This window comes from Elephas maximus, chromosome 6 (assembly GCF_024166365.1).
Source record: "Elephas maximus indicus isolate mEleMax1 chromosome 6, mEleMax1 primary haplotype, whole genome shotgun sequence".
NCBI classification, from domain to species: Eukaryota; Metazoa; Chordata; class Mammalia; order Proboscidea; family Elephantidae; genus Elephas; species Elephas maximus.
In genome coordinates, this window is record NC_064824.1 from 133,513,014 (window position 1) to 133,540,568 (window position 27,555).

Here is a 27,555-nt window from a genome sequence, read left to right on the forward strand (position 1 = left end):
CCTCCACTGTCTTAAGAATTATTTTTTTCTCCTTTTTTACACTGAAGTTCTTTCTCAGGTTGGGCACACAATGTTAGGAACCCCAAGTACTCTATCGTGAATGCCTGTTTTCCTGAACTTCACTCTCATCCCAGAAGGAAAATGGACCAAGTAACAAAGGTAAGTCATCTAGATTAAACTTTTTATAAGAACCACTTTGCTGACCTCTTTTTCAGTAACGAGGAAGGGACAGAGATGGAGAGAAGTCCTGACTTGGCACTTGAGGGCTTTAAACGTGTAAATGTTGATGAAGTGCTTTGCTGTAATGCTTCTCTGCGATTTCTTGAGGGGCACTTTGCTGGGAAGGCTGGTGGTGTTAACTCCATTTTGCAAATCAGGTAACTAAGGCTGGAGAAATGAAGAGAACCCAAGCCATGTCCCTAAGGGAAGTAAACTGCAGCAGCCCTGCTAGAAAACACTACAGCATGGGAGAGGAAAGAATTCTTCTAGTATCTTTAACCTTTACCTTGACCTAGTGAAATGAGAAGCCTCTGTGGTGCAATGGTTAAGCACTTTGCTGCTAACTGAAAGGTCAGTGGTTCGAACCCACCAGCTGCTGCATGGGAGAGAAGACCCAGCAGTCTGCTCCCATAAAGACTTATATAGCCTTGGAAACCCTATGGCGCAGTTCTACCCTGCCCCATTGGGTCACTGTGAGTCAGAGTCAGCTCAGTGGAACACCTGGTCTTATAAAGTATTTCCATTTTTTAACATTCAAAGTAGGAATTCCAATCTTAAGTTTATTTTGTACAAAATGATGTGGGATTTTTGTTTTTTTGGTCAATAATTTTTCCCCGTACTGTTCATTTTTCAGTAAGGTGAACAACACTTAAGTTAATATGAAAGCAGTGGCCCCAGTCGGGGACTTTGCCGGAGCTTTGTCTTTTTTTTTTTTTTGTCTTAGTGCATGTTGAGCACGGCCTCAGTGATTATGTGAGGAAGCATGCCCAGTACGTATTCTGCTTCTTCTAAGGGTTGAAGGCATAACCCTCTGTTCCCAGCAGGTGGAGTTTTACTACGTGAAATTCATCTTTTCCATAAACGATCACGTTTACCCCTTTCAAGCAGAGTAATGTTGGGGAGGACTTCAAAACTTCCTGGCACTGTTTTTCCATGTTTCCTTTCAGAGAGTTAAAGTTTTTTAAAGAAAGGAAGCGTTAGTAAGTTGTTTAGCAGTTTGCTTTCAAGGGAGTTGACAAATAGGCAGTGCTTTAGATTTGAGGGAAACCCTGGTGGCACAGTAGTTAAGTGCAACAGCTGCGAACTAAGACATCAGCAGTTCAAATCCGCCAGGCGCTCCTTGGAAACTCTATGGGGCAGTTCTACTCTGTCCTATAGGGTCACTATGAGTCGGAATCAACTCGCCAGCAGTGGGTTTGGGTTTTTGGTTTTTAGATATGAGAAACAAGCCACGCTTTGGAGAGCTTCGGTAGCTCCAGATGAGAAGGGTTTGAATGTTTCTCTTGACCCAATTTGCAGCCTTGCATTTCCCCTCCCCTCCCTACTACGTGTCTGTCAGTTTGTCGTACTATGGGGGCTTGTGTGTTGCTGTGATGCTGGTAGCTATGCCACCGGTATTCAGATACCAGCAGGGTCACCCATGGAGGACAGGTTTCAGCTGAGATTCCAGACTAAGACAGACTAGGAAGAAGGACCCCGCAGTCTACTTCTGAAAAGCATTAGCCAGTGAAAACCTTGAATAGCAGCAGAACATTGTCTGATATAGTGCTGGAAGATGAACTCCCCAGGTTGGAAGGCACTCAAAAGATGACTGGGGAAGAGCTACCTCCTCAAAGTAGAGTCGACCTTAATGACGTGGATGGAGTAAAGTTTTCGGGACCTTCATTTGCTGATGTGGCATGACTCAAAATGAGAAGAAACAGCTGCAAACATCCATTAATAATCGGAACCTGGAATGAACGAACTATGAATCTAGGAAAATTGGAAATCATCAAAAATGAAATGGAACACATAAACATCTATATCCTAAGCATTAGTGGACTAGTATTGGCCATTTTGAATCAGACAATCATATAGTCTACTATGTTGGGAATGACAACTCGAAGAGGAATGGTGTTGCATTCATCGTCAAAAAGAATGTTTTTCAAGATCTATTCTGAAGTACAACACTGTCAGTGATAGGATAATATCCATACGATTGCAAGGAAGACCAGTTAATCTGAGTATTATTCAGATTTATGCACCAACCACTAGGGCCAAAGATGAAAAAATAGAAGATTTTTATCAGCTGCTGCAGTCTGAAATTGATCGAACATGCAGTCAAGATGCATTGATAATTACTGGCGATTGGAACGCGAAAGTTGGAAACAAAGAAGAAGGATCAGCAGTTGGAAAATACAGCCTTGGTGATAGAAATGATACCGGAGATCAAGTGCTAGAATTTTGCAAGACCAACGACTTCTTCATTGTAAATACCTTCTTTCACCAACATAAACGGTGACTATAACCATGGACCTCGCCAGATGGAACACACAGACATCAAATAGACTACATCTGTGGAAAAAGATGATGGAAGAGCTCAATATCATCAGTCAGAACAAGGCCAGGGGCTGACTGGAACAGACCATCAATTGCTCATATGCAAGTTCAAGTTGAAACTGAAGAAAATCAGAGCAAGTCCACGAGAGCCAAAATATGACCTTGAGTATATCCCACCTGAATTTAGAGACCATCTGAAGAATAAATTTGACACATTGAACACTAGTGACCAAAGACCAGATGAGTTATGGAATGACATCAAGGACATCATCCATGAAGAAAGCAAGAGGTCACTGAAAAGACAGGAAAGAAAGAAAAGACCAAGATGAATGTCAGAGGAGACTCTGAAACTTGCTCTTGAGCGTCGAGCAGCTGAAGCAAAAGCAAGAATTCATGAAGTAAAAGAACTGAACAGAAGATTTCAGAGGGCCTCTTGAGAAGACAAAGTATTATAATGACCTGTGCAAAGAGCTGGAGATGGAAAACCAAAAGGGAAGAACACACTCGGTGTTTTTCAAGCTGAAAGAACAGAAGAAAAAAATTCAAGCCTCGAGTTGCAATAGCGAAGGATTCCACGGGGAAAACATTAAATGATGCAGGAAGCATCAAAAGAAGATGGAAGGAATACATAGAGTCATTATACCAAAAAGAATTAGTTGATATTCAACCATTTCAAGAGGTGGCATATGATCAGGAACCGATGGTACTGAAGGAAGAAGCCCAAGCTGCTCTGAAGGCATTGGTGAAAAACAAGACTCCGGGAATTGATGGAATATCAATTGAGATGTTTCAACAAATGGATGCAGCACTGGAGGTGCTCACTCGTCTATGCCAAGAAATATGGAAGACAGCTTCCTGGCCAACTGATTGGAAGAGAGCCATATTTATGCCTATTCCCAAGAAAGGTGATCCAACCGAACGTGGAAATTATAGAACAATAGCATTAATATCACACGCAAGCAAAATTCTGCTGAAGATCATTCAAAAACGGCTGCAACAGTATATCGACAGGGAACTGCCAGAAATTCAGGCCGGTTTCAGAAGAGGACGTGGAACCAGGGATCATTGCTGATGTCAGATGGATCCTGGCTGAAAGCAGAGAATACCAGAAGGATGTTTACCTATGTTTTATTGACTATGCAAAGGCATCCAACTGTGTGGATCATAACAAACTATGGATAACACTGTGAAGAATGGGAATTCCAGAACACTTAATTGTGCTCGTGAGGAACCTTTACATAGATCAAGAGGCAGTTGTTCGGACAGAACAAGGGGATACTGATTGGTTTAAAGTCAGGAAAGGTGTGCAGCAGGGTTGTATTCTTTCACCATACCTATTTAATCTGTTTGCTGAAAAAATAATCCGAGAAGCTGGACTATATGAAGAAGAACGAGGCATTAGGATTGGAGGAAGACTTCTTAACAACCTGCGTTATGCCAATGACACAACCTTGCTTGCTGAAAGTGAAGAGCACTTGAAGCACTAATGAAGATCAAAGACCACAGCCTTCAGTATGGATTACACCTCAACATAAAGAAAACAAAAATCCTCACAACTGGACCAATGAGCAACATCATGCTAAACGAGAAAAGATTGAAGTCAAGGATTTCATTTTACTTGGATCCACAATCAACAGCCATGGAAGCAGCAGTCAAGAAACGGAAAGACACATTGCACTGGGCAAATCTGCTGCAAAGGACCTCTTCAAAGTGTTGAAGAGCAAAGATGTCACCCCGAAGACAAAGGTGCGCCTGACCCAAGCCATGGTATTTTCAATCGCATCATATGCATGTGAAAGCTGGACAACGAATAAGGAAGACCGAAGAAGAGTTGACGCCAAAAGAACGAACAGATCTGTCTTGGAAGAAGTACAACCAGAATGCTCCTTAGAAGCAAGGATGGCGAGACTGCGTCTTACATACTTTGGACATGTTGTCAGGAGGGATGAGTCCTTGGAGAAGGACATCATGCTTGGCAGAGTACAGCGTCAGTGGAAAAGAGGAAGACCCTCAAAGAGGTGTATTAACACAGTGGCTGCAACAATGAGCTCAAGCATAACAATGATTGTGAGGATGGCGCAGGACTGGGCAATGTTTCGTTCTGTTGTGCATAGGGTCGCTATGAGTCGGAACCGACTCGACGGCACCTAACGACAACAACAATTTCCCCTCCCCCAAAAATTAAAAACCAAGCACACCGTCAAGTTGATTCCAACTCATAGCAACCCTATAGGACACAGTAAACTCCATAGAGTTTCCAAGGAGCGCCTGGTGGATTTGAACTGCTGACCTTTTGGTTAGCAGCCATAGTTCTTAACCACTATGCCACCAGGGTTTCCTGTCCTATCCCAGCAACTGTAAATTTGGGGCTGTTTCTGCCAGCTGTGCTGCCCTTCTGCAGCCCCCAGAGGAGACAGGCCCGTGGAGGACCAGCAGGTCCTGTTTTTCTTGATCCCATGCCTGAACCCAGAAGAGCAAGGGTACAGAAAAATCTCCCGAGGTTAGCATGAGACCAGCGTGTGACACTCTGAGAGTCCCCGGGCAGCTGTCTGGCTGGGGTGTGAGCCTTCTGGAGGACAGAAGAGCCTCCGGGGGTCAGTGAGGGAATTTCCCAGTGTCACCGGGCTGTGGTCTGGCTGGGCCGTGAGCCTCCCGGAGATTGCTCTGCCTCAGTACTGTCAGGCCCAAGCATCAGTCCCTGCTGGTCTCTGCACCCCCCCTCCCCACCCCCACCCCGGTCTGCTTCATGAACCATTAGCACAGGTCCCCGTACTTGGCCAGGGTGTGGCCTGTGCCAATTTTCTCACAGTTAGTTATTGCCCTGCAACTCCTGGAAATGTGCCTTCACCCCCTTTTCTATTGCTGCATAACAAGCCACCCAAACCTAGTGGCAGAAGACAGCGACATTCATTTATCATCATCTGCTATGGCTCTGGGAGTTGTGGGCACAGTTGGGCAGTTCTCCTTGGGGTCTCCTGTGGTATAGTCAGACAGGAGCTGGGCTGGAGTCATCTTGAAGGTCCCTCATGTTCACCAGCCTGCTGGCTGACACTGGCTATCACTGTAGGGGAGCACCCGCATGGCCTCCATATGTGGCCTGGGCTTCCTCGTGGCCCAGTGGCTGCTTCCAAGGGTGGTGGCCCCCAGAGAGAGCCAGGAGGAAGCAAATAACTTCTAACCAGCCTCTCAAGTAACTTGGTATCATTTCTGCTGTGTTCTGTTCGTTAGAGCAGATTACTAAGGCCAAGGAAAGGGCAGTTATACTCCACCTTTTGATAGAAGGAGTGTCAAAGAGTTATTTTAAAGCTACCACCCACTGCACATCCTTTGGGCCCCAGATTCCTGCCTTAGCTTTGGTCCGAATCAGCTAAATCTCTGTTCAGATTCAATCTGTGGACCCCAAGGACTGGGGGAGGGAAAGTTGTGGGTAATTTCTCCTGGATTCCCATGTAGCTACCAGCTCCTGGCACCCCCAGCGTACCTTGTAGTTTTCGAGGCTAGCTTTCTACAGGGAGCTGTTATGTCTGTAATAAGGGGTTCATTTTACAGATACAGTATAAATGGGTTTTGTTGTTAGGTGCCCTCAAGTTGGTTCTGACCCATAGTGACCCTAAGTACAACAAAATGAAACACCACCCAGTCCTGTGCCATCCTCACAATCATTGCTATGTTTGAGCCCATTGTTGCAGCAACTGTGTCAGTCCATCTCATTGACGGTGGTCCTCTTTTTCACTGACCCTCTGCTTTACCAAGCATGATGTCCTTGTCCAGGGACTGGTCCCTCATGATGACATGTCCACAGTGCTTGGGATGATCTCTTGCCAACCTCACTTATAAGGAGCATTCTGAGTATACTTCTTCCAAGACAAATTTGTTCCTTCTCGCAGTCCATGGTATATTCAGTATTCTTTGCCAGCACCATAATTCTAAGGTATCAATTCTTCTTCGGTCTTCCTTTTTTACTGTCCAGCTTTCACATGCCTGTGAGGGGATTGAAAATACCATGGCTTGGGTCAGACACGCCTTAGTCCTCAAAGTGACGTTTTTGCCTTTTAACACTTTGAAGAGGTCTTTGCAGCAGACTTGCCCAACGTAATACGTAGTTTGACTTCTTGACTGCTGCTTACATGGGCATTGATTATAGATCCAAGTAAAATGAAATCCTTGACAATTTCCATCTCTTCTCCATTTTTTATGATGTTGCTTCTTGGTCCAGTTGTGAGGTTTTTTTTTTTTTTTTTTATGTTGAGGTGTAATCCATACTGAAGACTGGGGTCTCTGATTTTCATCAGTAAGTACTTCAAGTCCTCTTGGCTTTCAGCAGCCAAAGTTGTGTTATCTGTATAACGCAGGTTGTTAATGAACCTTCCTCCAATCCTAATGCCATGCTGTTCTTAACATAGTTCAGCTTCTTGGATCGTTTGAGCAGCATACAGATTGAGTAAGTATGGTTAAAGGATACAGCCCTGACACACACCTCTCCTGACTTTAAACCACTCAGCATCCCCTTGTTCTGTTCAAACAACTGCCTCTTGATCTGTGTACAGGAAGGGAATACAAATAGAGGGGCTCATGTATGGTTTTTTTTTTTTTTTTTAGATCTTTAATTTGAAATTTTAGTAAGACCAGGGTTTTCAAGCCTTCCATAAGTTTGATTTTAGTTGAGCGTTCTGTGGATGGCCAAGTCAACATTCTGAGGAATTGAGTCTGCTGGCCCAGTTTATGTCTGCCTCCGAATAAATTCCCCACGATGCAGTCGTGCCAGGGAGATCAGAGATCAAGCACCGCAGGGCACTCTGGCCAGGGTACCCTTTGGCCAGAGGTCCCTCGAGTCCATGCCTCTGTAGAGGAATGACAGTCAACAGTGATCACAAGGCACAGAGATGCCCCCAATTTAATTTAATTCCAGACTCAAGTCTTGTTTTTGAAATTGAACGGTTAGGTAATCCTTATTCTATGTGCCTTAACAGGAAAGGTTTCGTGGATAAAGTGAGATTTGGATAAGCTTTTGAAGAAGGCAAGAAGAGTGCTTGGAGTGGAAAATCCTTTCAAAAGGAATTATATTAGAAAATGGTGTTTGAAATAAAAACCAAGGTTAGCAATATAGCATGTAGGATTACTGTCTTCACCTAAAAAAAAATTTTTGAAAGGATTTTCCACTAAAGGAAATAAAAATAGCACTTTTTAGCATTTCTGGTATTCAGTGATTCAGCCCCTTAAGAAAATGAGCTACTAATTGTGTTTCTTGTGTCCAGAGACCTAAATGGTATTCTATGATGACCTATATTCATAGTTATAACTTTCTTCATTTGGTATTTGTGGATTAGCAAAACAGCCAGTTTATATCTGAATACAAAGAAGAAAGAGTTTATCATATTATAAAAATAGGGTGATTGCTTTTAGGGTTTTTTATTAGGCTAGAAAAATAACTCTATTATTTTAAAATTTATCATTTTACCTTGAGCAGCCAAGGGCTCTCTAAAATTAAAATCTCTACTCTTTAAAACTACCATGTGTCTTGTCAGTTTGTACTGTGGTGCCTTGTGTGTTGCTGTGATGCTGGAAGCTATGCCACCAGTATTCAGATACCAGCAGGGTCACCCATGGTGGACAGGTTTCAGTGGAGCTTTCAGACTAAGACAGACTAGGAAGAAGGACTTCGCAGTCTACTTTTGAATAAATTGGCCGGTAAAAACCTTATGAATAGCAGCAGAACATTGTCTGATATAGCGCCGGAAGATGAGCCTCTCAGGTTGGAAGGCATTCAAAAGATGACTGGGGAAGAACTGCCCCCTCAAAGTAGAGTTGACCTTAATGACGTGGATGGAGTAAAGCTTTTGAGACCTTCATTTGCTGATGTGACATGACTCAAAATGAGAAGAAAGAGCTGCAAACATCTATTAGTAATCAGAAAGTGGAATTACAAAGTATGAATATAGGAAAATCAGAGGTCGTCATAAGTGAAATGGAACACGTAAACATTGATGTCCTAGGTATTAGTGAGCTGAAATGGACTGGTATTGGCCATTTTGAATCGGACATATGGTCTACTATGCTGGGAATGACAAATTGAAGAGGAGTGGCTTCATGTTCATTGTCAAAAAGAACATTTCAGGATCTATCCTGAAGTACAATGTTGTTGTGATAGGATAATATCCATACACCTACAAGAAAGACCAGTTAATATGACTATTCTTCAGATTTATACATCAACCACTAAGGCCAAAGATGAAATTGAAGATTTTTACCAACTTCTGTAGTCTGAAATTGATTAAACATGCAATCAAGATGCATTGATAAATACTGGCAATCGGAATGCAAAAGGTGGAAACAAAGAAGAAGGATTGGTAGTTGGAAAATATGGCCTTGGTGATAGAAAAGATGCTGGAGATCTCATGATAGAATTTTGCAAGACCAACGACTTCTTCATTGCCAATACCTTTTTTCACCAACGTAAATGGTGACTATACACATGGACCTCGCTGGATGGAATACACAGGAATCCAATCGACTACATCTGTGGAAGGAGATGATGGAAAAGCTCAATATCATCAGTCAGAACAAGGCCAGAGGCCAACCTTTTAACAGGCCATCAGTTGCTCATCTGCAAGTTCAAGTTGAAGCTGAAGAAAATTAGAACAAGTCAACGAGAGCCAAAGTACGACCTTGAGTATATCCCACCTGAATTTAGAGACCATCTCAAGAATAGATTTGACACATTGAACACTAATGACCAAAGACCAGATGAGTTGTGGAATGACATCAAACACATAATATATGAAAAAAACAAGAGGTCATTAAAAAGACAAGAAAGAAAAGACCAAAATGGATGTCACGGACCGCCAGAAGAATGAAAAAAATCTGTCTTGGAATAAGTACAGCCAGAATGCTCCTTAGAAGCAAGGATGGTGAGACTTTGTCTCACATACTTTGAACATGTTATCAGGACAGACCAGTCACTGGAGAAGGACATCATGCTTGGTAAAATAGAGGGTCAGCAACAAAGATGAATACCCTCTATGAGATCTGTTGACACCATGGCCGCAACAATGAGCTGAAACGTAACAATGATTACGAGGATGGCGCAGGACCGGGCAGAGTTTCATTCTGTTGTACATGGGGTCACTATGGGTTGGAATTGACTTGATGACACCAAACAACAACTCTTAAAAAAAAAAAAAAAAAAGCAGTGCACCTAAATGAAGTAGAAATGATAAGAGAGGAAGCTTGACTGCTTGGCTGTGGGAAAGATTTCCATCATTCTTGTTGTTGATTTCTTGCATTATAGAATTATGGGTAAACTTTTGTGACCTTAACTGTCATTCTCTTAGTTGCATGTATATCTTGTCAACAAGTTGGTATGCGGTAGCTATGACATATGAAGTCTCAGTAAATTTCACTGGCGTGACTAAGACAGTTTAAAATAATACGAGGTTCGTAATAGGACATTGCCATGAAAAGTCAAGGTTGTGCTTGGCAAGGCATCTTGGCTTAGTTGACATTTTCTCATAAAACTTTTGACAAGGGGAAAAAAAAGCTCAAAGTTCTGTTTGATGTTCTGAAATAAAGTTGTTATCTTTTTGAGTTGTTACCCAGCTAGCTTACAGTAATGGTCAGGTCCTGTTTATAGCTCACCGAGATGTCTTCAAGGTGATTTGAAAATGTTACAGACACTTTAGCTAGTTGCCTGCTTTTCAGATTCCTGCAGGCTGCTGGCAGTTAGGTCTCTTGTTCCTCAGATATGCCATATTTTCAAATTGTTATAAATTCTGGTTCTGGGTTCCCAAGGCACAAGTTCCACAAATAACCACTTCTTAGCTTCTTACACTTAGTTAACTGTATAAGGAGTTTCCATGGGGAAGAGTTCCTTTCCTTGTGCAGTCCATCAGAGAGGGGCTACTTTGGTGATGTTTACATCGATGATTTGGGTGGCCAGTCGGCCCAGCTACTGAGTTGTGGTGCTTCATTCATCATATGCCACTTGATATGTGTTGAGCAAGTTTGCACAGATGCTCTTGTATTTATTACCATGAAGTGGGGTTATGAGTATCGTTGGAAGCTTTGGTTTATCTTGATTTTGAATCTTATACATAGGAAAAGCTTTAATAATACTTATCACAATTTTAACATGTCGTGAGAGACAGGAAGAAGGCAGTGACCCCTCTCCCTAATAATGTTTAAGGGGAAGCTTGACAAAGGGTTTCCAGGAACGTTCTCCAGGGGTTCCAGTACTGGATGTAAATTCAGGCCAGACAACTTTTTAAAAGTTATCTTTCAATACTGAGATTTGATGGTGCTGGATAATAATTATATTAGTTCATTATCCTATGACATTTTATTGAAATTTTGGGTGTTTATAGTTAAAATGTTATTTTACTATGACTCTTTCCTTCTGCACATAAACACTTAATCCTGAAACATGAAATTATTTTGCATTATTCTTTGAGTGTGGGTCATCCTCCTAGTTGTTTAGGATACAGATTATAGAGGAATGGATAGTGGTTCTCAAACTTGTGATATGCATCAGAGCCATTTGGGAAGTTTGTTGAAAATATAAATAACTCAGATCCCACCCAATACCCACAAAATCAGAATCTCTGGGGGTGAGACCTGATCATCTTTATTTTTAGCAAACTTTTTGGATGGCTCTGATATACTTCAGAATCCCTTTACCGCTGTCTTTGGATGTGACCTGTCTGCCACTTTTTTCAGGTTATCTGCTTGCACAGAAATGCATTTAGAAAATCTTTGATCCATTTCCATGAAATGAAATAATACTGATAACTACTACCATGTACTCATTGCCTGCCATGGGCCAGCCATTGTGCTAGACACCTTGGATATGCTTTCTCATTTAATCTTCACAATAACCCTTCTGGGTAATTATCGTTCTCCCCACTTATAGGTTAAGAAATGGGGATCAGCGAATTAAAATGTCTTGTCATGGTTACCCAGCAAGAAAGTGGTAGAGTAGGGATTTGAACCCAGGTCTTTATAATTTTTTCATCTTTGTCTACATGAAATGTGGTCTAAAATAAAGATTTTAAATATTACAAAGTGTCTGGATTAGGAACAATCCACTGCTGTCAAGTTGTAAATCTTTACAGAAGCCAATTGCCACATCTTTCTTCTGCAGAATGGCTGGTGGGTTCAAACCGCCAACCTTTCAGTTCACAGCCAAGCCCTTAACCATTGTGCCACCAATCAGGGCAGTAGTGTGTTAACTTGGATTTGGGGGGAGCATTATTTTCTTCCCTCAAAACATAGCCTTCAAGGCAAGGGAAAAGCAGGAGAGGGCAAAGAAGTGCTGATATGGGTGAATATTCACCTATTCCAACTGCTCAGGATGGCCAGTCTCACCAGGCCTGCCCAGTGGAGGGATTCCATGCAGAGAACCTGCGAGCTTCCAAGGCTGCCTGCTCTGAGGCCTGATGGGGCTGGTTTTACGCCTTATCAAACTGGCAGAATGAACACCTGGAATCTTGTCTCGTTCTGGATTCTAGTTTTTTCCAGCATCGATCAAGCAGCCCTAAGTCTTGTAGATTTGAATTGTCTCCCAGGTAACCTCACAGGGCAAAAACAAAGGAAAAGACACAGTTTTTCAGCCATTTTGCGAACTGATTGGGGGGGGCGGAACCTTTCATTTTGTTTCTTATACATAGAGAAAAGAGCTAAAATGTATTGTATGGGGTTCAATCTAGGAAATGGATTTTGTTATGAAAACCAGCGGTTGATTCAGTTGAACAGGCAGAGACGAGAAACCTAAAATCAACGATTACAAAGTGCTTTGTAAAGTGCCGTGAAATACAAGTGAAGTGTTAAACATGAGTAGGATCAAGCTTATTGTTATAACAAAATTCTAATAGTAGGAACGGTAGTCCTCTGAGAAGAATATAATCATTTTTTATTTTTATGGGGTTTTTTTTTGGTGATGGTTGTTCTTTTGTTTTGCTTTCACGTAAATTGGCTTCCTAGAAATGTTGCAGCAGCTCCACCAGCAGCTGCTAGAAGCTGAACGGAGGTCAATGACATACCTGAAACGGTACAATAAGATCCAGGCCGACTACCACAATCTCATTGGAGTCACGGCAGAGCTGGTGGATTCTCTGGAGGCCACAGTTAGTGGCAAGATGGTAAGGAAAATCCTCAGTCATACACAGCGATACCTACGAGAGCCAGAACTCGCCGGGATGACTTTGTTTTTCCAGGTCTCGAAAGTTTTCTGCCTTTGATAGGGTGTAGTCTTACCACTTCTCTATTGCTTCTTTTAGTGGAAAGTATTTGAGTTTTCCTTCTCTGAAAGGTTTCTGCCTTACATGGTTCCAGCTGTCGCAGGTTTTACTGTAGATGCCTGTTTCAAGAAAAAGAAGTGTCATGGGCATGGACCATGTTAATACAGGATTCCTGGTCACTCCCAAGCCAAGGGAGCCTGCCTCTGACTTTAACACGTCATGTGCGCAAAGGAAGAACCCAAGCTGCTGTCTCAAGCTGTGTTTAATCATGCACTTGAAATATTTTCCCTGACACATTATCTACCTTAGCTTTATTTTTCTACTTTATTCTTTCTGTTGTGAAGGCTAAATTGTGTGGCACCAGAAAAAAACAAAGCAAAGCTATATGGTAGCATAAAAACGGAGGGGAGTGGAGAGGGAGACCTTGTTGCTAGTATGTAGGAAAGCAACTGGTTTTCACATATTTGTATCCAGCTACCTTTGGAAACTCTATTAATCCGATAGTTTTTTTGTTGATTACTTTATATTCTATTTTGACAGTCATGTCGTCTGCTTGGGAAAGTGACTACATGTTGAAAGATGACACAGGGGAGGTAGCTGGGTAAAGGCCATGAAGAGATTTGTAGGCCAGGCTGAGGAATTTATGTTTTATCCTGTAGCTAGTCAGGAGCTGTGAAATATATATTTTCAAAACAGGACTTAGAACTTTTTAAATTAATAAGCTTTTTGGGTTTTTTTATTTTAACTTTAGTACAAAGAAAGTGCCAGAAACAAAAGAAAATGGCTCATATAACCCATTAACAAAAAAAAAAAGAGGAAGCCATGCACATAGTTAGAAAATGTAAACAGTACAGAAAGAAATAAAACGAGTTCCTTCTCCCCCCCCGCCCCCCATTAAAAAATTACTGCTGTTGTCCCGGGCGTGTCTCCTTACAGCCAGGGTGGGTATTACAGCTGGTGTACATGCTGACCGCAGATGAACGATGGGCCCTGCTGCTGGGGATACCAAGCCGAGGCTCCAGACCTCCAGGCAGAAACGCTGAAGGGGGATCGAGACAGGGCGGAGAATGGAGGCTGGCTCTTAGCTAGTCTGTTTTTCATTGTAAAGTCAATTCATGCTCACGGTAAAAAAAAAATTAAAAAAAAAAATTTAAACAGTTCAGAGAAGTACGTAAAACCAAACCACTGCCATCAAGTCGATTCCGACTCGTAGCAACCCCATGTGACAGAGTAGAACTGCCCCATAGTGCTTCCAAGGCTGTAATCTTTACAGAAGCAGACTGCCACACCTTTCTCCCTCGGAGCGGCTGGTGGGTTTGAACTGTGCCACCAGGGCTCCTGAGGAGTACATGGTACATAGTAAGAAGCAAGAGTCCCACCCCCATTCCTTAGTCTCATTTCTTCATTGGCATTCAATGTTAACATTTTCTTGTATATTATCTCAGAATGTTTCTATGCACGTGCATGTGTATATGCTCATACGTGTACATATATGGATACTATTATGCATTACTGTTCTGAAACTTGCAGTGTATCATGCAGCGCTTTCCCTGTGACCACACCTACCTCATTCCTTTTAATGCTGGTGTATCACTCCATTGTAAGAGTGTACCGTAACTCATTACATCACCAGTGGTGAGCAGTTAGTGGAGTTTTCTACTATTAATAAATATATATTGCCATGAACATCCTTGTATATACATTATACCTTTGAATATACCAAAAAAAAAAAAAAACCCCACTGCCATCGAGTCGATTCCGACTCATAGCAACCCCATAAGACAAAGTAGAACTACCCCATAGAGTTGCCAAGGAGCGCCTGGTAGGTTTGAACTGCTGACCTCTTGGTTAGCAGCCATAGCACTTAACCACTACGCCACCAGGGTTTCCACCTTTGAATATAGGTACGATAAAATCCTAAAAGTAGAATTGCTAGGTCAAAGCTTTTGGGCATTAAAATTTCAGTAGATGTTGCCGAATTATTTCTTTGAAAATTTCAACAATGCCTGCCCTCCGGCAGTGTGTCAGAGTGCCTAATTCTCCACATGCTTACCAACACCGGATATGTTTAAACCTGGAAATCTTTGCCAGTTTAGAAATAAAGTGTGATATTCTCATTGTTTTAATTTACATTTCTTTAATTATGTGTGCCGCCACCTGTCTGTCAGTTTGTCATGCTGTTGTGGCTTATGTGTTGCTATGATGCTGGAAGCTATGCCACTGGTATTTCAAATACCAGGAGGGTCACCTATGATGGACAGGCTTCAGCAGAGCTTCCAGGCTAAGATAGACTAGAAAGAAAGGCCTGGCAATTTACTTCTGAAAATTAGCCAGTGGAAATCTTACAGATCACAACAGAATATTGTCTCATATTGTCAAATAAGGATCATGAAGATGGCACAGAACTGGGCAACTTTTCATCCTGTTCTACGTAAGGCCTTCATGAGTTGGAGCTGACTCGACGACGACTAACAACAGGTTATGCATGAGGCTGAATATATTTTCATATGTTTATTGGCCATTTATATTTTGTTTTTTGTCAGCTGTTTGTGTCATTTCCTCCTTTACCAGTTTTAAGCAAGAAAGTGACGTAATCAGATCTGCTTCGTAGGGGAATGGTCTGGTAGCAGTTACAAAAGTCAGAAGACAGTTTCAGCAGTAAGGGGTTGATCCAGAGACTAAAAGCCACAGAAAACTCTACAAGACTAGAGCTGAAAAGTATCCAATGTTTTTGGCATTAGAAGGTCATTGGTGATGACCTTTGCCATACCGAATTACGGGGGGAGGCGGGGGGCGGTGTTATACAAATGGAATCTTGATTGCATCACATTGAAACGTGAAGGGGAGATGAGACAGCAAATGTAGGTTTTGAAGGAAGGGTATTGAGAGGGTGGTTGATAGACAAAAATAGTGTAGAAGAAAACAAAACAAAACAAACCCATTGCTGTCGAGTCGATTCTAACTCATAGCGACCCTATAGGACAGAGTAGAACTGCCCCATAGAGTTTCCGAGGAGCACCTGGTGGATTCAAACTGCCGACCTTTTTTTGGTTAGCACCCGTGGCACTTAACCACTACGCCACCAGGATTTCCCCAAGGGTGGAGGAAAGGGAAGGTATATTTTTAACTAGGAGATGGATTTGGGAATGTCTTTGGCTTTTGGGAAAGGAATGAGTATAGAAGGAAAGATTAAAAATACAGGAAAAACAGGAATGTTTAAATCTGAGTACTGTAGGAATTCAGGGGGAGTGGACTCAAGAGTGGGACCCTGGTGGCACAGTGGTGTAGAGCTTGGCTGCTAACCTAAAGGTCGGCAGTTCGAATCCACCAGCTGCTCCTTGGAAACCCTGTGCAGTTCTACTCTGTCCTAGAGTGTTGCTATGACAGGTTTTGGTTTTGGCTTTTGATTGGACTCAAGGGTAAGGTAGGAGGTTTAGCCTTGAGATGAGCCCCTCTTTGTCTGAGCCCTTCACGTACTGCCGAGTGTTGAAAGGGTTCTCAACAGTTTGCTTCCATTTTCTCTGTGAAGTAGGAGACCCATTGGTCACTGAGATGGGGAGCTAGCTGGAGGGTGTGGGTGGGGCTCCAGAAGTAATGGTGGAGGTGTGGATTGGTTTTTGTAGGGGATAGGAGGGTTTGCTGGTCAAGTAGTAAAAGCATGCCAGCTGGTTCAATTTGTGGCAGTGGCATCAGTCTGCCTAGTTGGGTGGTTTTATTTGGCAGAAACCTGGTTTATGAGAGGACAAGAGTGATGGGATTGGTCCAGGCTGGGGGGATTTCTGGAGTCAGCGTGGTAGAAAGACAGGGGGACCAGGATGTTGAAGTAAGGCCAGCGCTGGGAGAAGAGGCAGGGAGGATGAGGAGCAGATTCCTGAGAATGAAAAAAGAGATGATTGTCATCAAAAGTGAATTTTGGAGTTCGACTTGATCACACATCTTCAGGTTTTAAGCCTGGCGCCCTTTCCACCACGTTAAGATCATCCACTGACTTTTTTATTGGAATTAACAAAAAAAGGTTGTATCAATTTATTTTATGTAATTTAAAGTGTGGTGGCCTACTTTATGCCTGCTTTACTAATCACACCTGTAGACTGTCAGGAGTGTTTTCTGTCAGGCTCAATGCTTTAACTCCTAAGAGCTCGGACGTTAAAGCAGCCTGGTGATTTTCCTAGCTCGTACATCTAATCTCTGCACGTTACAGAAGCTCTAATTATTGCTAGTGCAGCTCAGGTGTGCTCTGGGGAGTTTTGCACCTTTCACCAGACTTCCTCGTGTCCTCTTTGCAGATCACTCCCGAATACCTTCAGAGTGTCTGCGTCCGCCTCTTCAGTAACCAGATGCGGCAGAGCCTGGCTCACAGCGTGGACTTCACGAGGCCCGGCACGGTGAGGCACAGGCTCTGGCTGTTCTGTGCTCAGGCTGTAGTGCAGTGGGGCTGCTAGGGGGGTGTGGGAGGTGCCGACAACACCAGGTGACACCGTCAGAGGGGGTGACACCAAAATGACTGTCTAGAAAAATATCCCTGTAGGTGCAACAACAAAAACATTTTCACAAGCCCACCTTACATGTGTCGGTGTACCTACAGGGGTAAAACTTTGTGCTGATTTACTTTTTGAGCCTTCTGATGTGCTCCGGCGAGAGCTGTCATTATTACCCAATTACAGTGCCGCTTCGAATCACGCAGTTTCACCTGCACGTGCTACAAGCGTGCGCTGTTGTTTTCAGTGTTGCTGGTGCTTTTGTAGTCACAGATTTTGTCAAATGTGCTGGTGTTTTAGCTACGATATTGTGGTAATTAGTATTTGGGAACCTATATCAATAACTTTTTTGAGAAGGAAGTAGTAATTAAAGGAAAAGAAGGCGTGATATACAGGAATTACGAGTTACAAGTAACATTAGTACAAGAAAACATTACTAAGGATTCTGTAGGGTCTGGTATGGGAGGAGGTCCATGGGGTGGGGTGACCACACTGGGTGACAGCAACACTAGTGACGCCCTTGCTGTGGTGTGCCTGGTCTGTCCCCAAACTCAAAAAATATCACCACAAAAAATGAAAGACCCTAAGAAAGTTAGCACTCAAGAGGTTGCATTTCAGTGGCTTTTGAGGTCTGTAAACTCCAAGAAGAAAATGAAGGCTGTTTGTGCGTTCACACGTACAGTGAACAGCAGAAAGATGGACTCCTGGGAGTGGTGAGGAGGGAGGCGCTGTCCTGCTCCTCCAGTAGGAGCTTCTTGCTAGAGTGCCAAGGGCGGGTAACAGTTTGCTGCAAATCGATAGGGAAGGAAGGAAATATTCTCTTTTAAAAATAACCCCCAGATTGGAAACTATATGGTCTAAATCAGGGGTCCTTTACTCAAATAACTGTAAACTTAGAAGAAAGTTGGGAAAATAGCACAAAGGACACTGGTAACTCAGATTTATGTGCTTTTAGCATCTTGTGCTCTTTGGTGTCTCTCCATCTTTCCCTCTCTCTCCCTCTGCATGTGCACACATACTATTTGTTCTCTGAACCATTTGTGGATAAATTACATGTATTAAGGCTATTTACTTCTAAGTACTTCAGTGTATTTCTTAAAAATAGGAATATTCTTTTATATAACCACAGTATAATTATCGCCTTCGGTAAATACAACCTCAATACAGTAGTCTTATCTAACCTGCTGTCCAGTGGACTCAATAATGTCCTTTAGAGCATTTTTCTCCTCCCGGGCGCCTGGGGCCAGGTATTGCATTTAGTTGTCACGTCTCTTCATCCTCCTTTAGTCTTCACATGACTTCAGTGATGTTGACATTTTTGAAGAATATAGTCCCCCCATCTTTTTAAAAATGGATAGTTTCTGCATCCCAGACCAAAACATTGCCTAGGCGATGTTGTGTCCTTCTTAGGATATCACATCTGGAGGCACACAGCATTAGGGCAGAGTTCACCAGCATCTCCAAGGAATTTTTCAAAGTCCATGAGCCCACGTCCCTGGAGCTCGCACCCCCCTGCTGCCTGGTTCAGAGTCTGGGTGGGTGGAGGCAGGCACCTGGAGTTGGAATGGATCTCCCAGTGTTGGGGGCATCCCCGTGGGCCAGAGCCCGGCTCTGCATTACCGGGCATGGGCTGTCATGCTTTCAATGAGCATTTGCACATTCATATTTGAGTCTAAATAAACAGGCCTGTTTTAGTATTTTTTAAATATTCGCACCCTACCTCATTCTCAACTAAGTTTGAAGCAACTTATTATGAGAAATGAGAAAATAGAAAATAAAAGAGATAATGGTTAAAGGAAAATAAGGGTAAAAAAAAAATAAAGCTAGGGCTTATGCTAGCACGAAAAATGCATGTCATAAGTCGCTGTACACCTGGAGAGGTGAACCACAGATTTGGCGCTGAGCCTTCTGGCAGCCCGTGCAAAAAGGGCAACATGAGCAGCTACATGATTCACAGTCCGTCTAAAGCAAGAGAGGGTGGCTCCATAATTCTTATGTAGTATTATTTAAGGTCAGTGGAAGAGAGGAAGACACAGTGGCTACAACAGTAGGCTCAAACATAGCAACGATTGTGAGGATGGTGCAGAACCGGGCAGTGTTTCGTTCATAGGGTCACTGTTAGTCGGAACCAACTCAACAGCACCTACCAACAACGACGACAGTATTCACTGCATACAAAGCAATCTGTGTACTGCACATGAAAGCTATGAAGCCTGACAGTAAAATGAGCCACCGCGAAGCCACCATACATCCTCAGAAATCGACCTATTTTCAAGGCCACTGAAGTTCTATCTGTACCCTTCAAACCTTTTCCCAAATAGGTGTACTATTTTTATTATTTAAAAACAAGTTTAAGTACATTTTTTAAAAGGCTGGGAGGTCTGATGCCCACAGTTCTTCCTGGTACAAAGACCTGAGAAGAGTTTCTTAGGGATCTTCATGGAAAGGAGGTAGCAATGAGGTGAAGCAGTGTGCCCGACCGCATCCTCACAGGACACACACAGCCGTCTTGCAGAGCTGACGGTCACGTTGGCTGCTCCACACATTGGCTGGACAGGTAAAGACGCGGGGGAGTCTGTGCTGTAGAATACAGCTGCATGATTTTAGCATGAAAGATCTGAGAATTGGCCATTTAAAAAATATCAGTAAAGAGACTGGAGAAATCCCGGCGGCCATGCTCCCCAGACCTTCTGTTGACACAGGACAGGAACCATCCCTGAAGGCAACTCATCAGAAATGAAACGGACTGGTCAGCGGGTGGGAGAGAGACGCTGATGAAGAGTGAGCTAATTATATCAGGTGGACACTTGAGATTGTGTTGGCAACTCTTGTCTGGAGGGGGGATGGGAGGATAGAGAGAGAGGGAAGCCGGCAAAATTGTCAAGAAAGGAGAGACTGAAAGGGCTGACTCAAGAGGGGGAGAGCAAGTGGGAGTAGGGAGTGAGATGTATGTAAACTTATATGTGACAGACTGATTGGATTTGTAAACGTTCACTTGAAGCTTAATAAAAGTTATTAAAAAAAAAAATTCAGTAAAGCACACACAGGAAATTCGAGGTTCAGAAAAATGACTTCCTCGCCAGCCTCCCAGGATGGCCGAGGACCGGCTGAGCTGACTTCCTAAGTACACCATGTATGTTTAGCTGTAAGTCAGTTGTGGGCCGAGTGTGGTAACCAAAAAAATGGTGCCTTTTTAGCAGTAATTTGCAAAGCAGCGTGTATGTCTAATAGCACCACCCTTTCCTCCCTCTTCCCAGTTAGCCATTAAGTCAGCAAACACTCAGCGTTTTCCAGGCTTGTGTTATAAAATCCCATCGTATCTAGTATATATAAGAATTTTTACTTTCCATTTTATATAGGTGGAATGATGCATCCAGCATATTTAAAATCGATATCAAGTTATTAAGGGACAGTTTAAAAGGGGACAGGACACACCCATCTGATATTATGTTCCATTAGAAGTTATTGACCTCATCTGTCTAGAGACTGGTTCTACCAAGCTAAGGTAGATTCTGTCTACACCTTGGAAACCAGGGAGGGAGGACGAGTGAGCTCTCTTTAGCTTAGCTCACAGCCATTTTCTTCTTACTGCGTGGTTGGCCTAGGGACAGGCAATAAAACCTGCAAACGATCTTGTTCCTAGAAGATTTCTCTAGAAGGTGGTAAGTAGTGAGGGGTCATTACAAAAGTTTAGAAGACTACTGTAGTCCAATAGGATGTATGGTATGGTCTCAGGAGCTCAGATTTATAACCTACCAAGAAGGAAATTAAGATCTAGTTTAGATCACTATCTAGTGGGTGGATTGATAGGATTTTAGGATTTGGAATGAGAAGAAGGTTGTTTTATTTTGTATTTTGAAAGGGGATAATTTGTACTCTAGGTCCACATAGAAAGCCACCGATTTTGAGGACAATAGAGGGACAGAGAACAGCCGTTTTAGAGTGGTCCTTGGTCAGCTCCTCCTGCTGTGCTCTGGTGAGCGAGTCTCAGTAATTGACACTGAAGGAGCCCAGCTGGGCCCATCAGAAAACTGCTAGTACTGTGTCTCTAAAGTGTAGTGCATTTAATACTGACTTTTAAATTGGGCCATTAACAAGAATTTGGCCTCTGCAGCCTCATTCACTGTTGGAAGTTCAAGGGGGCTCAGTAAGGAGCACCCTCCTTTCCCCTGTGTTCTGGACCACATGAAAAATGGGACAAAAGAAGGAAGGAAAAGGAACTGAAATGATCACCCTCAATACCGATAAAGCTTCTACTGGAGAGTATGGCTTTCATTTGTAGGCAGGTGCGTTTCCTCATTTGACCCCGGAATTAAGCAAATGTACCCGCCTAGTCCTCGACAGCTCTGCCAGCCTCCTCTCCCCTCCCACTGCTCCCACCAGTGCAGGGGCATCAAAAAGGGAGAGGAGAAACAGAACTGGCCGTGTCCCCTGGGGGCAGGCTCACTGCCAACAGGAAGGGCACGGGCGCCTGTGCTCCTGAGCTCACAGTCCCGAAGTCTTGCCCTCTGGGGGGAGAGTAAGGCTCACTCTGGAGGAGGTGGCATGGAGGAAGCACCAGGATGGAGAAGGAGTCTGTTCTGCCCTCACCTAGTTCACGCCCAGGCAACTGTGTCCAAAAACCTGCTCATGTTATCAGATCTGACACTCAAACTCAGGCTCTCCCCAAAGGGTTTATAATGCCTGGACTAAGTTTTTTGAGACAGAGAGGAGACTTCCCAGTGGCTTCTCCCAGTGTGACCTTCATGTCACCTCCCTAGCCCTAGGCCTGTCACTATGTGGTCCTTACCAAATCAACGCTTCCCGCTATTTGCTGGGATGTGAGAAATCTGATTTTATTTAATCAGTAACCCAGTGATAAGAAAAGAAATTTCTCCTGAGATACAGGGGGTAGAGTTTGTTTTCTAAGATTGCACCAGTAATAACACCAGTATGTGTTAGCCAGAAAACTAACCAAAAAAAAACAAAAAAACCTGTTGCCTTCGAGTTGATTCTAACTCATAGTGACTGTGTAGGACAGAACAGAACTGCCTCATAGGGTTTCCAAGGAGTGGCTGCTGGATTCAAACTGTAGACCTTTTGGTTAGCAGCTAAACGCTTAACCAGTGTGCCACCAGGGCTCCAGAAAACTAACAACTCAGCAGTAAATGGTGAAAAAAAAAAAAAAAGAGGAGCGCTTTCCCTCCCTCAGACCCCATCTCATCCTCCTCTCCATAGAAACCCTGTTATGTTTCATGTGCATCCTTCCAGACCTTTTAAAAATATATATAATTAAAGTTCTGTTGGGGCCCTTGTGGCTTGGTGGTTACGTGTTCAGCTGCTAACCAAAAGGTCAGTGGTTTGAATCCACCAGCCATTCCTTGGAAACCCTAGGGGCAGTTCTACTCTGTCCTATAGGGTTGTTATGAGTCGGAATCGTCTCTACAGCAGTTTTTTTTTTTTTTTTAAGGCTCTATTATTCGTATTGTTGTGCACCTATTTTTTATTGTACTTTAAATGAAGGTTTACAGAGCAAACTAGTTTCTCACTGAACAGTTAGTACACATACCGTTTTATGACATTGGTTAACAACCCCACAACATGTCAACACTCTCCTTTCTCAACCTTGGGTTCTGTATTACCAGCTTACCTGTCCCCTCCTGCCTTCTAGTCCTTGCCCCAGGGGTGGTGCACCCCTTTATTCTCATTTTGTTCTACAGGTCTGTCCAATCTTTGGCTGAAGGGTGAACATCAGGAGTGACTTCATTACTGAGCTAATAAGGTGTCTGGGGGCCATACTCTCAGGGTTTCTCCAGTTTCTGTCAGGCCAGCAAGTCTGGTCTTTTTAAGTTAGAATTTTGTTCTACATTTTTCTCCAGCTCTGTCTGGGACCCTCTATTGTGATTCCTGTCAGAGCAGTCAATGGTGGTAGCCGGACACCATCTAGTTGTACTAGACTCAGTCTGGTGGAGGCTGTGGTAGACGTGGTCCATTAGTTCTTTGGACTAATCTTTCTCTTTTATCTTTAGTTTTCTTCATTCTTCCTTGCTCCGGAAGGGGTGAGACCAGTAGAGGATCCTAGATGGCTGCTCACAGGCTTTTAAGACCTCAGACGCTACTCACCAAAATAGAATGTAGAACATTTTCCTTATAAACTATGTTATGCCAGTTGAGCTAGATGGTTCCCTGAGACCATGGTCTCCCCATAGTCCTCAGCCCAGCAGTTCAGTCCATGAGGGAGTTTGGATGTATCTATGGACCTTCCATGACCTTGCCTTGTACAAATTGTGCTGGCTTCCCCAGTATCTTTTTAACGTAACAGTACATTTTTGAGAGTCTTCATGTCCTTTTAGAATATATTTCCCTTACCTTTTAGCATCTTTATTTGAGAACCTTATGGTACATTTAAACATTCCTCTATTGGACTTTGCAATTCCCGCTGTTTCTAATGAAGCAGCATACCTTTTTGTACAATGGTGTTTGGAAGCACTTTGGTCCATCTTTCTCTCCTTAGCCCCCTGTTCTCAGTGGGCAAATGTGGCTGCCGAGACACCCTGTAAAAGGTATGCTATGAGTGAAAGGGGACATGGCCCCTGCCCCCCCATGCAGCATGTTCATCCTGAGGGCAGGAGTGGGTGGCAGGAGGGGCTGACTCTCTAGACTAGGTCCCACCTAGCAGCCCCTGGGGTTTGTGGATACAGTCTATGGGGAAGTTTACATTTAAATATATTCCCAACCATTGTTAGCAATAAAAACCTGAGGGGCAGGGGGTGGTCACTCTTTTCTGGGATTGTCTGTGCAGTTGTTTGGGGGATGTTGCTGTGGTATTGTGCTGCTGAGGAGGATTCTTCCGGGAGTGCCCTGTCTGTGGAGTATACCTCTGGCTTGAAGTCTTTGGCCCTTGGGTTCTCCCTTACATGATTTTCTTAAGTCTTGGCAAAGCACCTGCCCTTTTCACACGGATCCACTGGGTTTCAAGGCAGCTCTGTACTGAACCTCGTAATGTGAGGATTTAACACGTTCGTTATCTCAGCTAGTTGCTAAAATCGAGATTAGCGGGGGGTGACTCTTTTCAGCCTTTCCCCTGAGCTCCAGACCCAGAAGCCTGGCCTTCTCCCCTTGAACAGCTGAGGCACATCGCATTTTTCTGTCTTTTATAATTGACTTATTTCACTCAACATAACATCCTCTAAATTCATTCATGTTGTGAGGTGTTTCTCAGATTCATCATTATTTTTTATCATTGCGTTGTATTCCATTGTGTGTATGTACCACAGTTTGTTAATCCATTCATCTGTTGATGGGCACTTAGGTTGTTTCCATCTTTTTGGTAATATGAATAATGCTGCAGTGAACATGGGTGTGCATGTATCTATTCATGTCGTGGCTCTTATTTCTTTAGGATATGTATCTAGGAGTAGGATTGCTGGATCATATGGTGTTTCTATTTCTAGCTTTTTAAGGAAGTGCCATTCCGTTTTCCATAGTGGTTGTACCATTTTACATTCCCACCAGCAGTGTATAAGAGTTCCAATCTCCCCACAACCTCGCCAACATTTGTTATTTTCTGTTTTTTTTGATTAGTGCCAGTAATGTTGGGGTGAGATGGTATTTCATCATAGTTTTGATTTGCATTTCTCTAATGGCTAGTGATCACGAGCATTTCTTCCTATGTTCGTTAGCTGCCTGAATGACTTCTTTGGTGAAGTGTCTGTTCATACCCTTTGCCCATTTTTTAATTGGATTTTTTTTTTTTTATTGTTGAGGTGTTGAAATTTTCTATAAGTTTTAGAGATTAGACCTTTGTTGGATATGTCATAGCTAAAAATATTTTCTCAATCTGTAGACTCTCTTTTTACTCTTTTGGAGAAGTCTTTTGTTGAACATAAGTCTTAAATTTTTAGGAAGTCCCGTTTATATGGTTTATCTTTTGCCGTGTGTGCATTTTTGGTTATGTTTGGTATTCTATTTATGCCATATTTTAAGGCCCCTAGCATTGTTCCTATTTTTTCCCTCCATGATCTTTTTAGTTTTAGGTTTTATATTTAGGTATTTGTTGCATTTGAGTTAGTTTTTGTGTATGGTGTGAATTATGGGTCCTGTTTCATATTTCTACAGATAGATAACCAGTTTTGAAAGCATCATTTGTTGAAGAGACTGTCTCTTCCCCGTTTAGTGAACTTTGGACCTTTGTCAAAGATCAAGCTGTCCGTAGGTAGATGGATTTACATCTGGATTCTCAGCTCTGTTCCATTGGTCTGTGTCTGTGGTTGTACTAGTACCAACCAGTTTTGACTACAGTGGCTGTATGTATACTAGGTTCTGAGATCGGGTATTGTGAGACCTCCTACTTTTTTCTTCAATAATATTTTGCTTATTCAGGGCGTCTTTCCCTTCCATATAAAGTTAATGATTAGTTTTTCCATCTTGTTGAAGAATGCTGCTGGGATTTGGATCAAGATTGTATTATATCTAAATGTCACTTTGGGTAGTATTAACATTTTCATAATGTTAAATTTTCCTATCCAAGAGCATGGTATGTTTTTCCATGTTTGTAGGCCTCTTTAGTTTCTTGCAGTAGTGATTTGTAGTTTTCTTTGTATAAATCTTTTATGTCCCTGGTTAGATTTATTGCTAAGTATTTGATCTTTTGGGAGGCTATTGTAAATGGTATTATTTTCCTTTTCAGAGTTCTCTTTTTTGATGTAAAGAACCCAACTGATTTTTGTATGTTGATCTTGTATCCTGCCACTTTGCTGAATCCTTCTATTAGTTTCAGTAGTTTTCTTGTGAATCTTTGGGATTTTCTGTGTGTAGGGTCATATCATCTGTGAATAGGGATAGTTTTACTTCTTCCTTACCAATTTATATGTGCTTTATTTCCTTTTCTTGCCTTATTGCTCTAGCTAGTCCAATACAATGTAAAATAAAAGTGATAAGGGGCATCCTCATCTGGTTCCTGTTCTCAAGGGGAGTGCTTTCAGACTCTCTCCATTGAGGATAATGTTGGCTGTTGATTTTGTATAAATGCCCTTTATTATGCTGAGGAATTTTCCTTTCGTTTTGCTGAGAGTTTTTTTTTTTATCAGAAATGGGTGTTGGACTTTATCAAATGACGTTCCTTCATCAATGAGATGATCATGTAATTCTTTTCCTTTAATTTATTTATGTGGTACATTATACTGATTGATTTTCTAATGTTGAGCCATCCTTGCAGGCCTGGTATGAATCTCACTTGGTTGTAATGTATTACTTTTTTAATATGCTGTTTAATTCTGCTGGTTAGGATTTTGTTGAGAATGTTTGCATTTATATTCGTGAGGGATATTGTTCTGTAGTTTTCTTTTTTAGTGATATCTTTGCCTGGCTTTGGTATCAGGGTTATGCTGGCTCTGTAGAATGAATCTGAGAGTATTCCGTCCTTCTCTATGTTTTGGAATAGTTTGAGTAGAATTGGTGTCAACTCTTCACTGAATGCGTGGTAGAATTCTCCAGTGACACTGTCTGGGCTGGGGCTTTTTTTTGGTTGGGAGTTTTTTTACTGACTCCTCTAATTTCTTCTTTTGTTATGGGTCTGTTTAAGTTTTCAACCTCAGTTTGTGTTAGTTTAGGTAGGTAGTGTGTTTCTAGAAATCTGTCTGTTTCCTCTAGGTTTTCAAATTTATTGGAGTACAGTTTCTTGTAGTATTGTGTTATGATCCTTTTGTATCAGTTGGTTCTGTTGTAATGTCACCCATCTCATTCTTTATTTGGGTTATTTCCATCTTCTGTTTTTCTCTTGTCAATTTTACCTTTGTATTTGAGGGATAATTTTGCTGGATATATAATTCTTAGTTGGCAGTTTTTTTCTTTCAAGGCCTTATATATGTCATCCCATTGCCTTCTTGTCTGCATGGTTTCTGCCGAGTAATCAGAGCCTAGCCTTATTGATGCCCCTTTGTAGGTGATCTCTCATCTTCCCCGAGCTGCTTTCAGGGTTCTTTCTTCATCTTTGGTTTTAGAAAGTTTGATTATGATACGTCTCGGTGTTCTTCTTTGTGAATCTATCCTGTATAAGGTTCATTGTGCTTCTTGGATGGTTATCTTCCATCTTTCATATTAGGGAAGCTTTCTGTCAACAAATCTTCAACAATTCTCTCTGTGCTTTTTCTTGGCTCCTCCCCTTCTAGGATTCCAATTACACGTAAGGTATTTATCTTAATAGTGACCCATATAACTCTTAGGCTTTCTTCATTTTTTTTTTAAATTGTTCCTCAAACAGATTAGTGTCAAGGAATTTGTCTTCTATTCCACTGATTCTGTCTTCCATTGTTTCGGTTCTACTCCTA

At 42.4% G+C, this 27,555-nt stretch overlaps 1 protein-coding gene across 4 annotated transcripts in view; it reads left to right on the forward strand.

The window, feature by feature from the left end:
* Positions 1–27,555, forward strand: part of ARMC9 (armadillo repeat containing 9) — a 190,278-nt gene that overhangs the window by 35,286 nt on the left and 127,437 nt on the right. For all 4 annotated transcript variants that reach the window (XM_049888433.1, XM_049888435.1, XM_049888434.1 and 1 more), the window contains exons 7-9: positions 135–159; positions 12,514–12,671; positions 17,057–17,155. In XM_049888433.1, the coding sequence (XP_049744390.1) occupies positions 135–159; positions 12,514–12,671; positions 17,057–17,155 (282 nt within the window). The remainder of the gene's footprint in view (positions 1–134; positions 160–12,513; positions 12,672–17,056; positions 17,156–27,555) is intronic.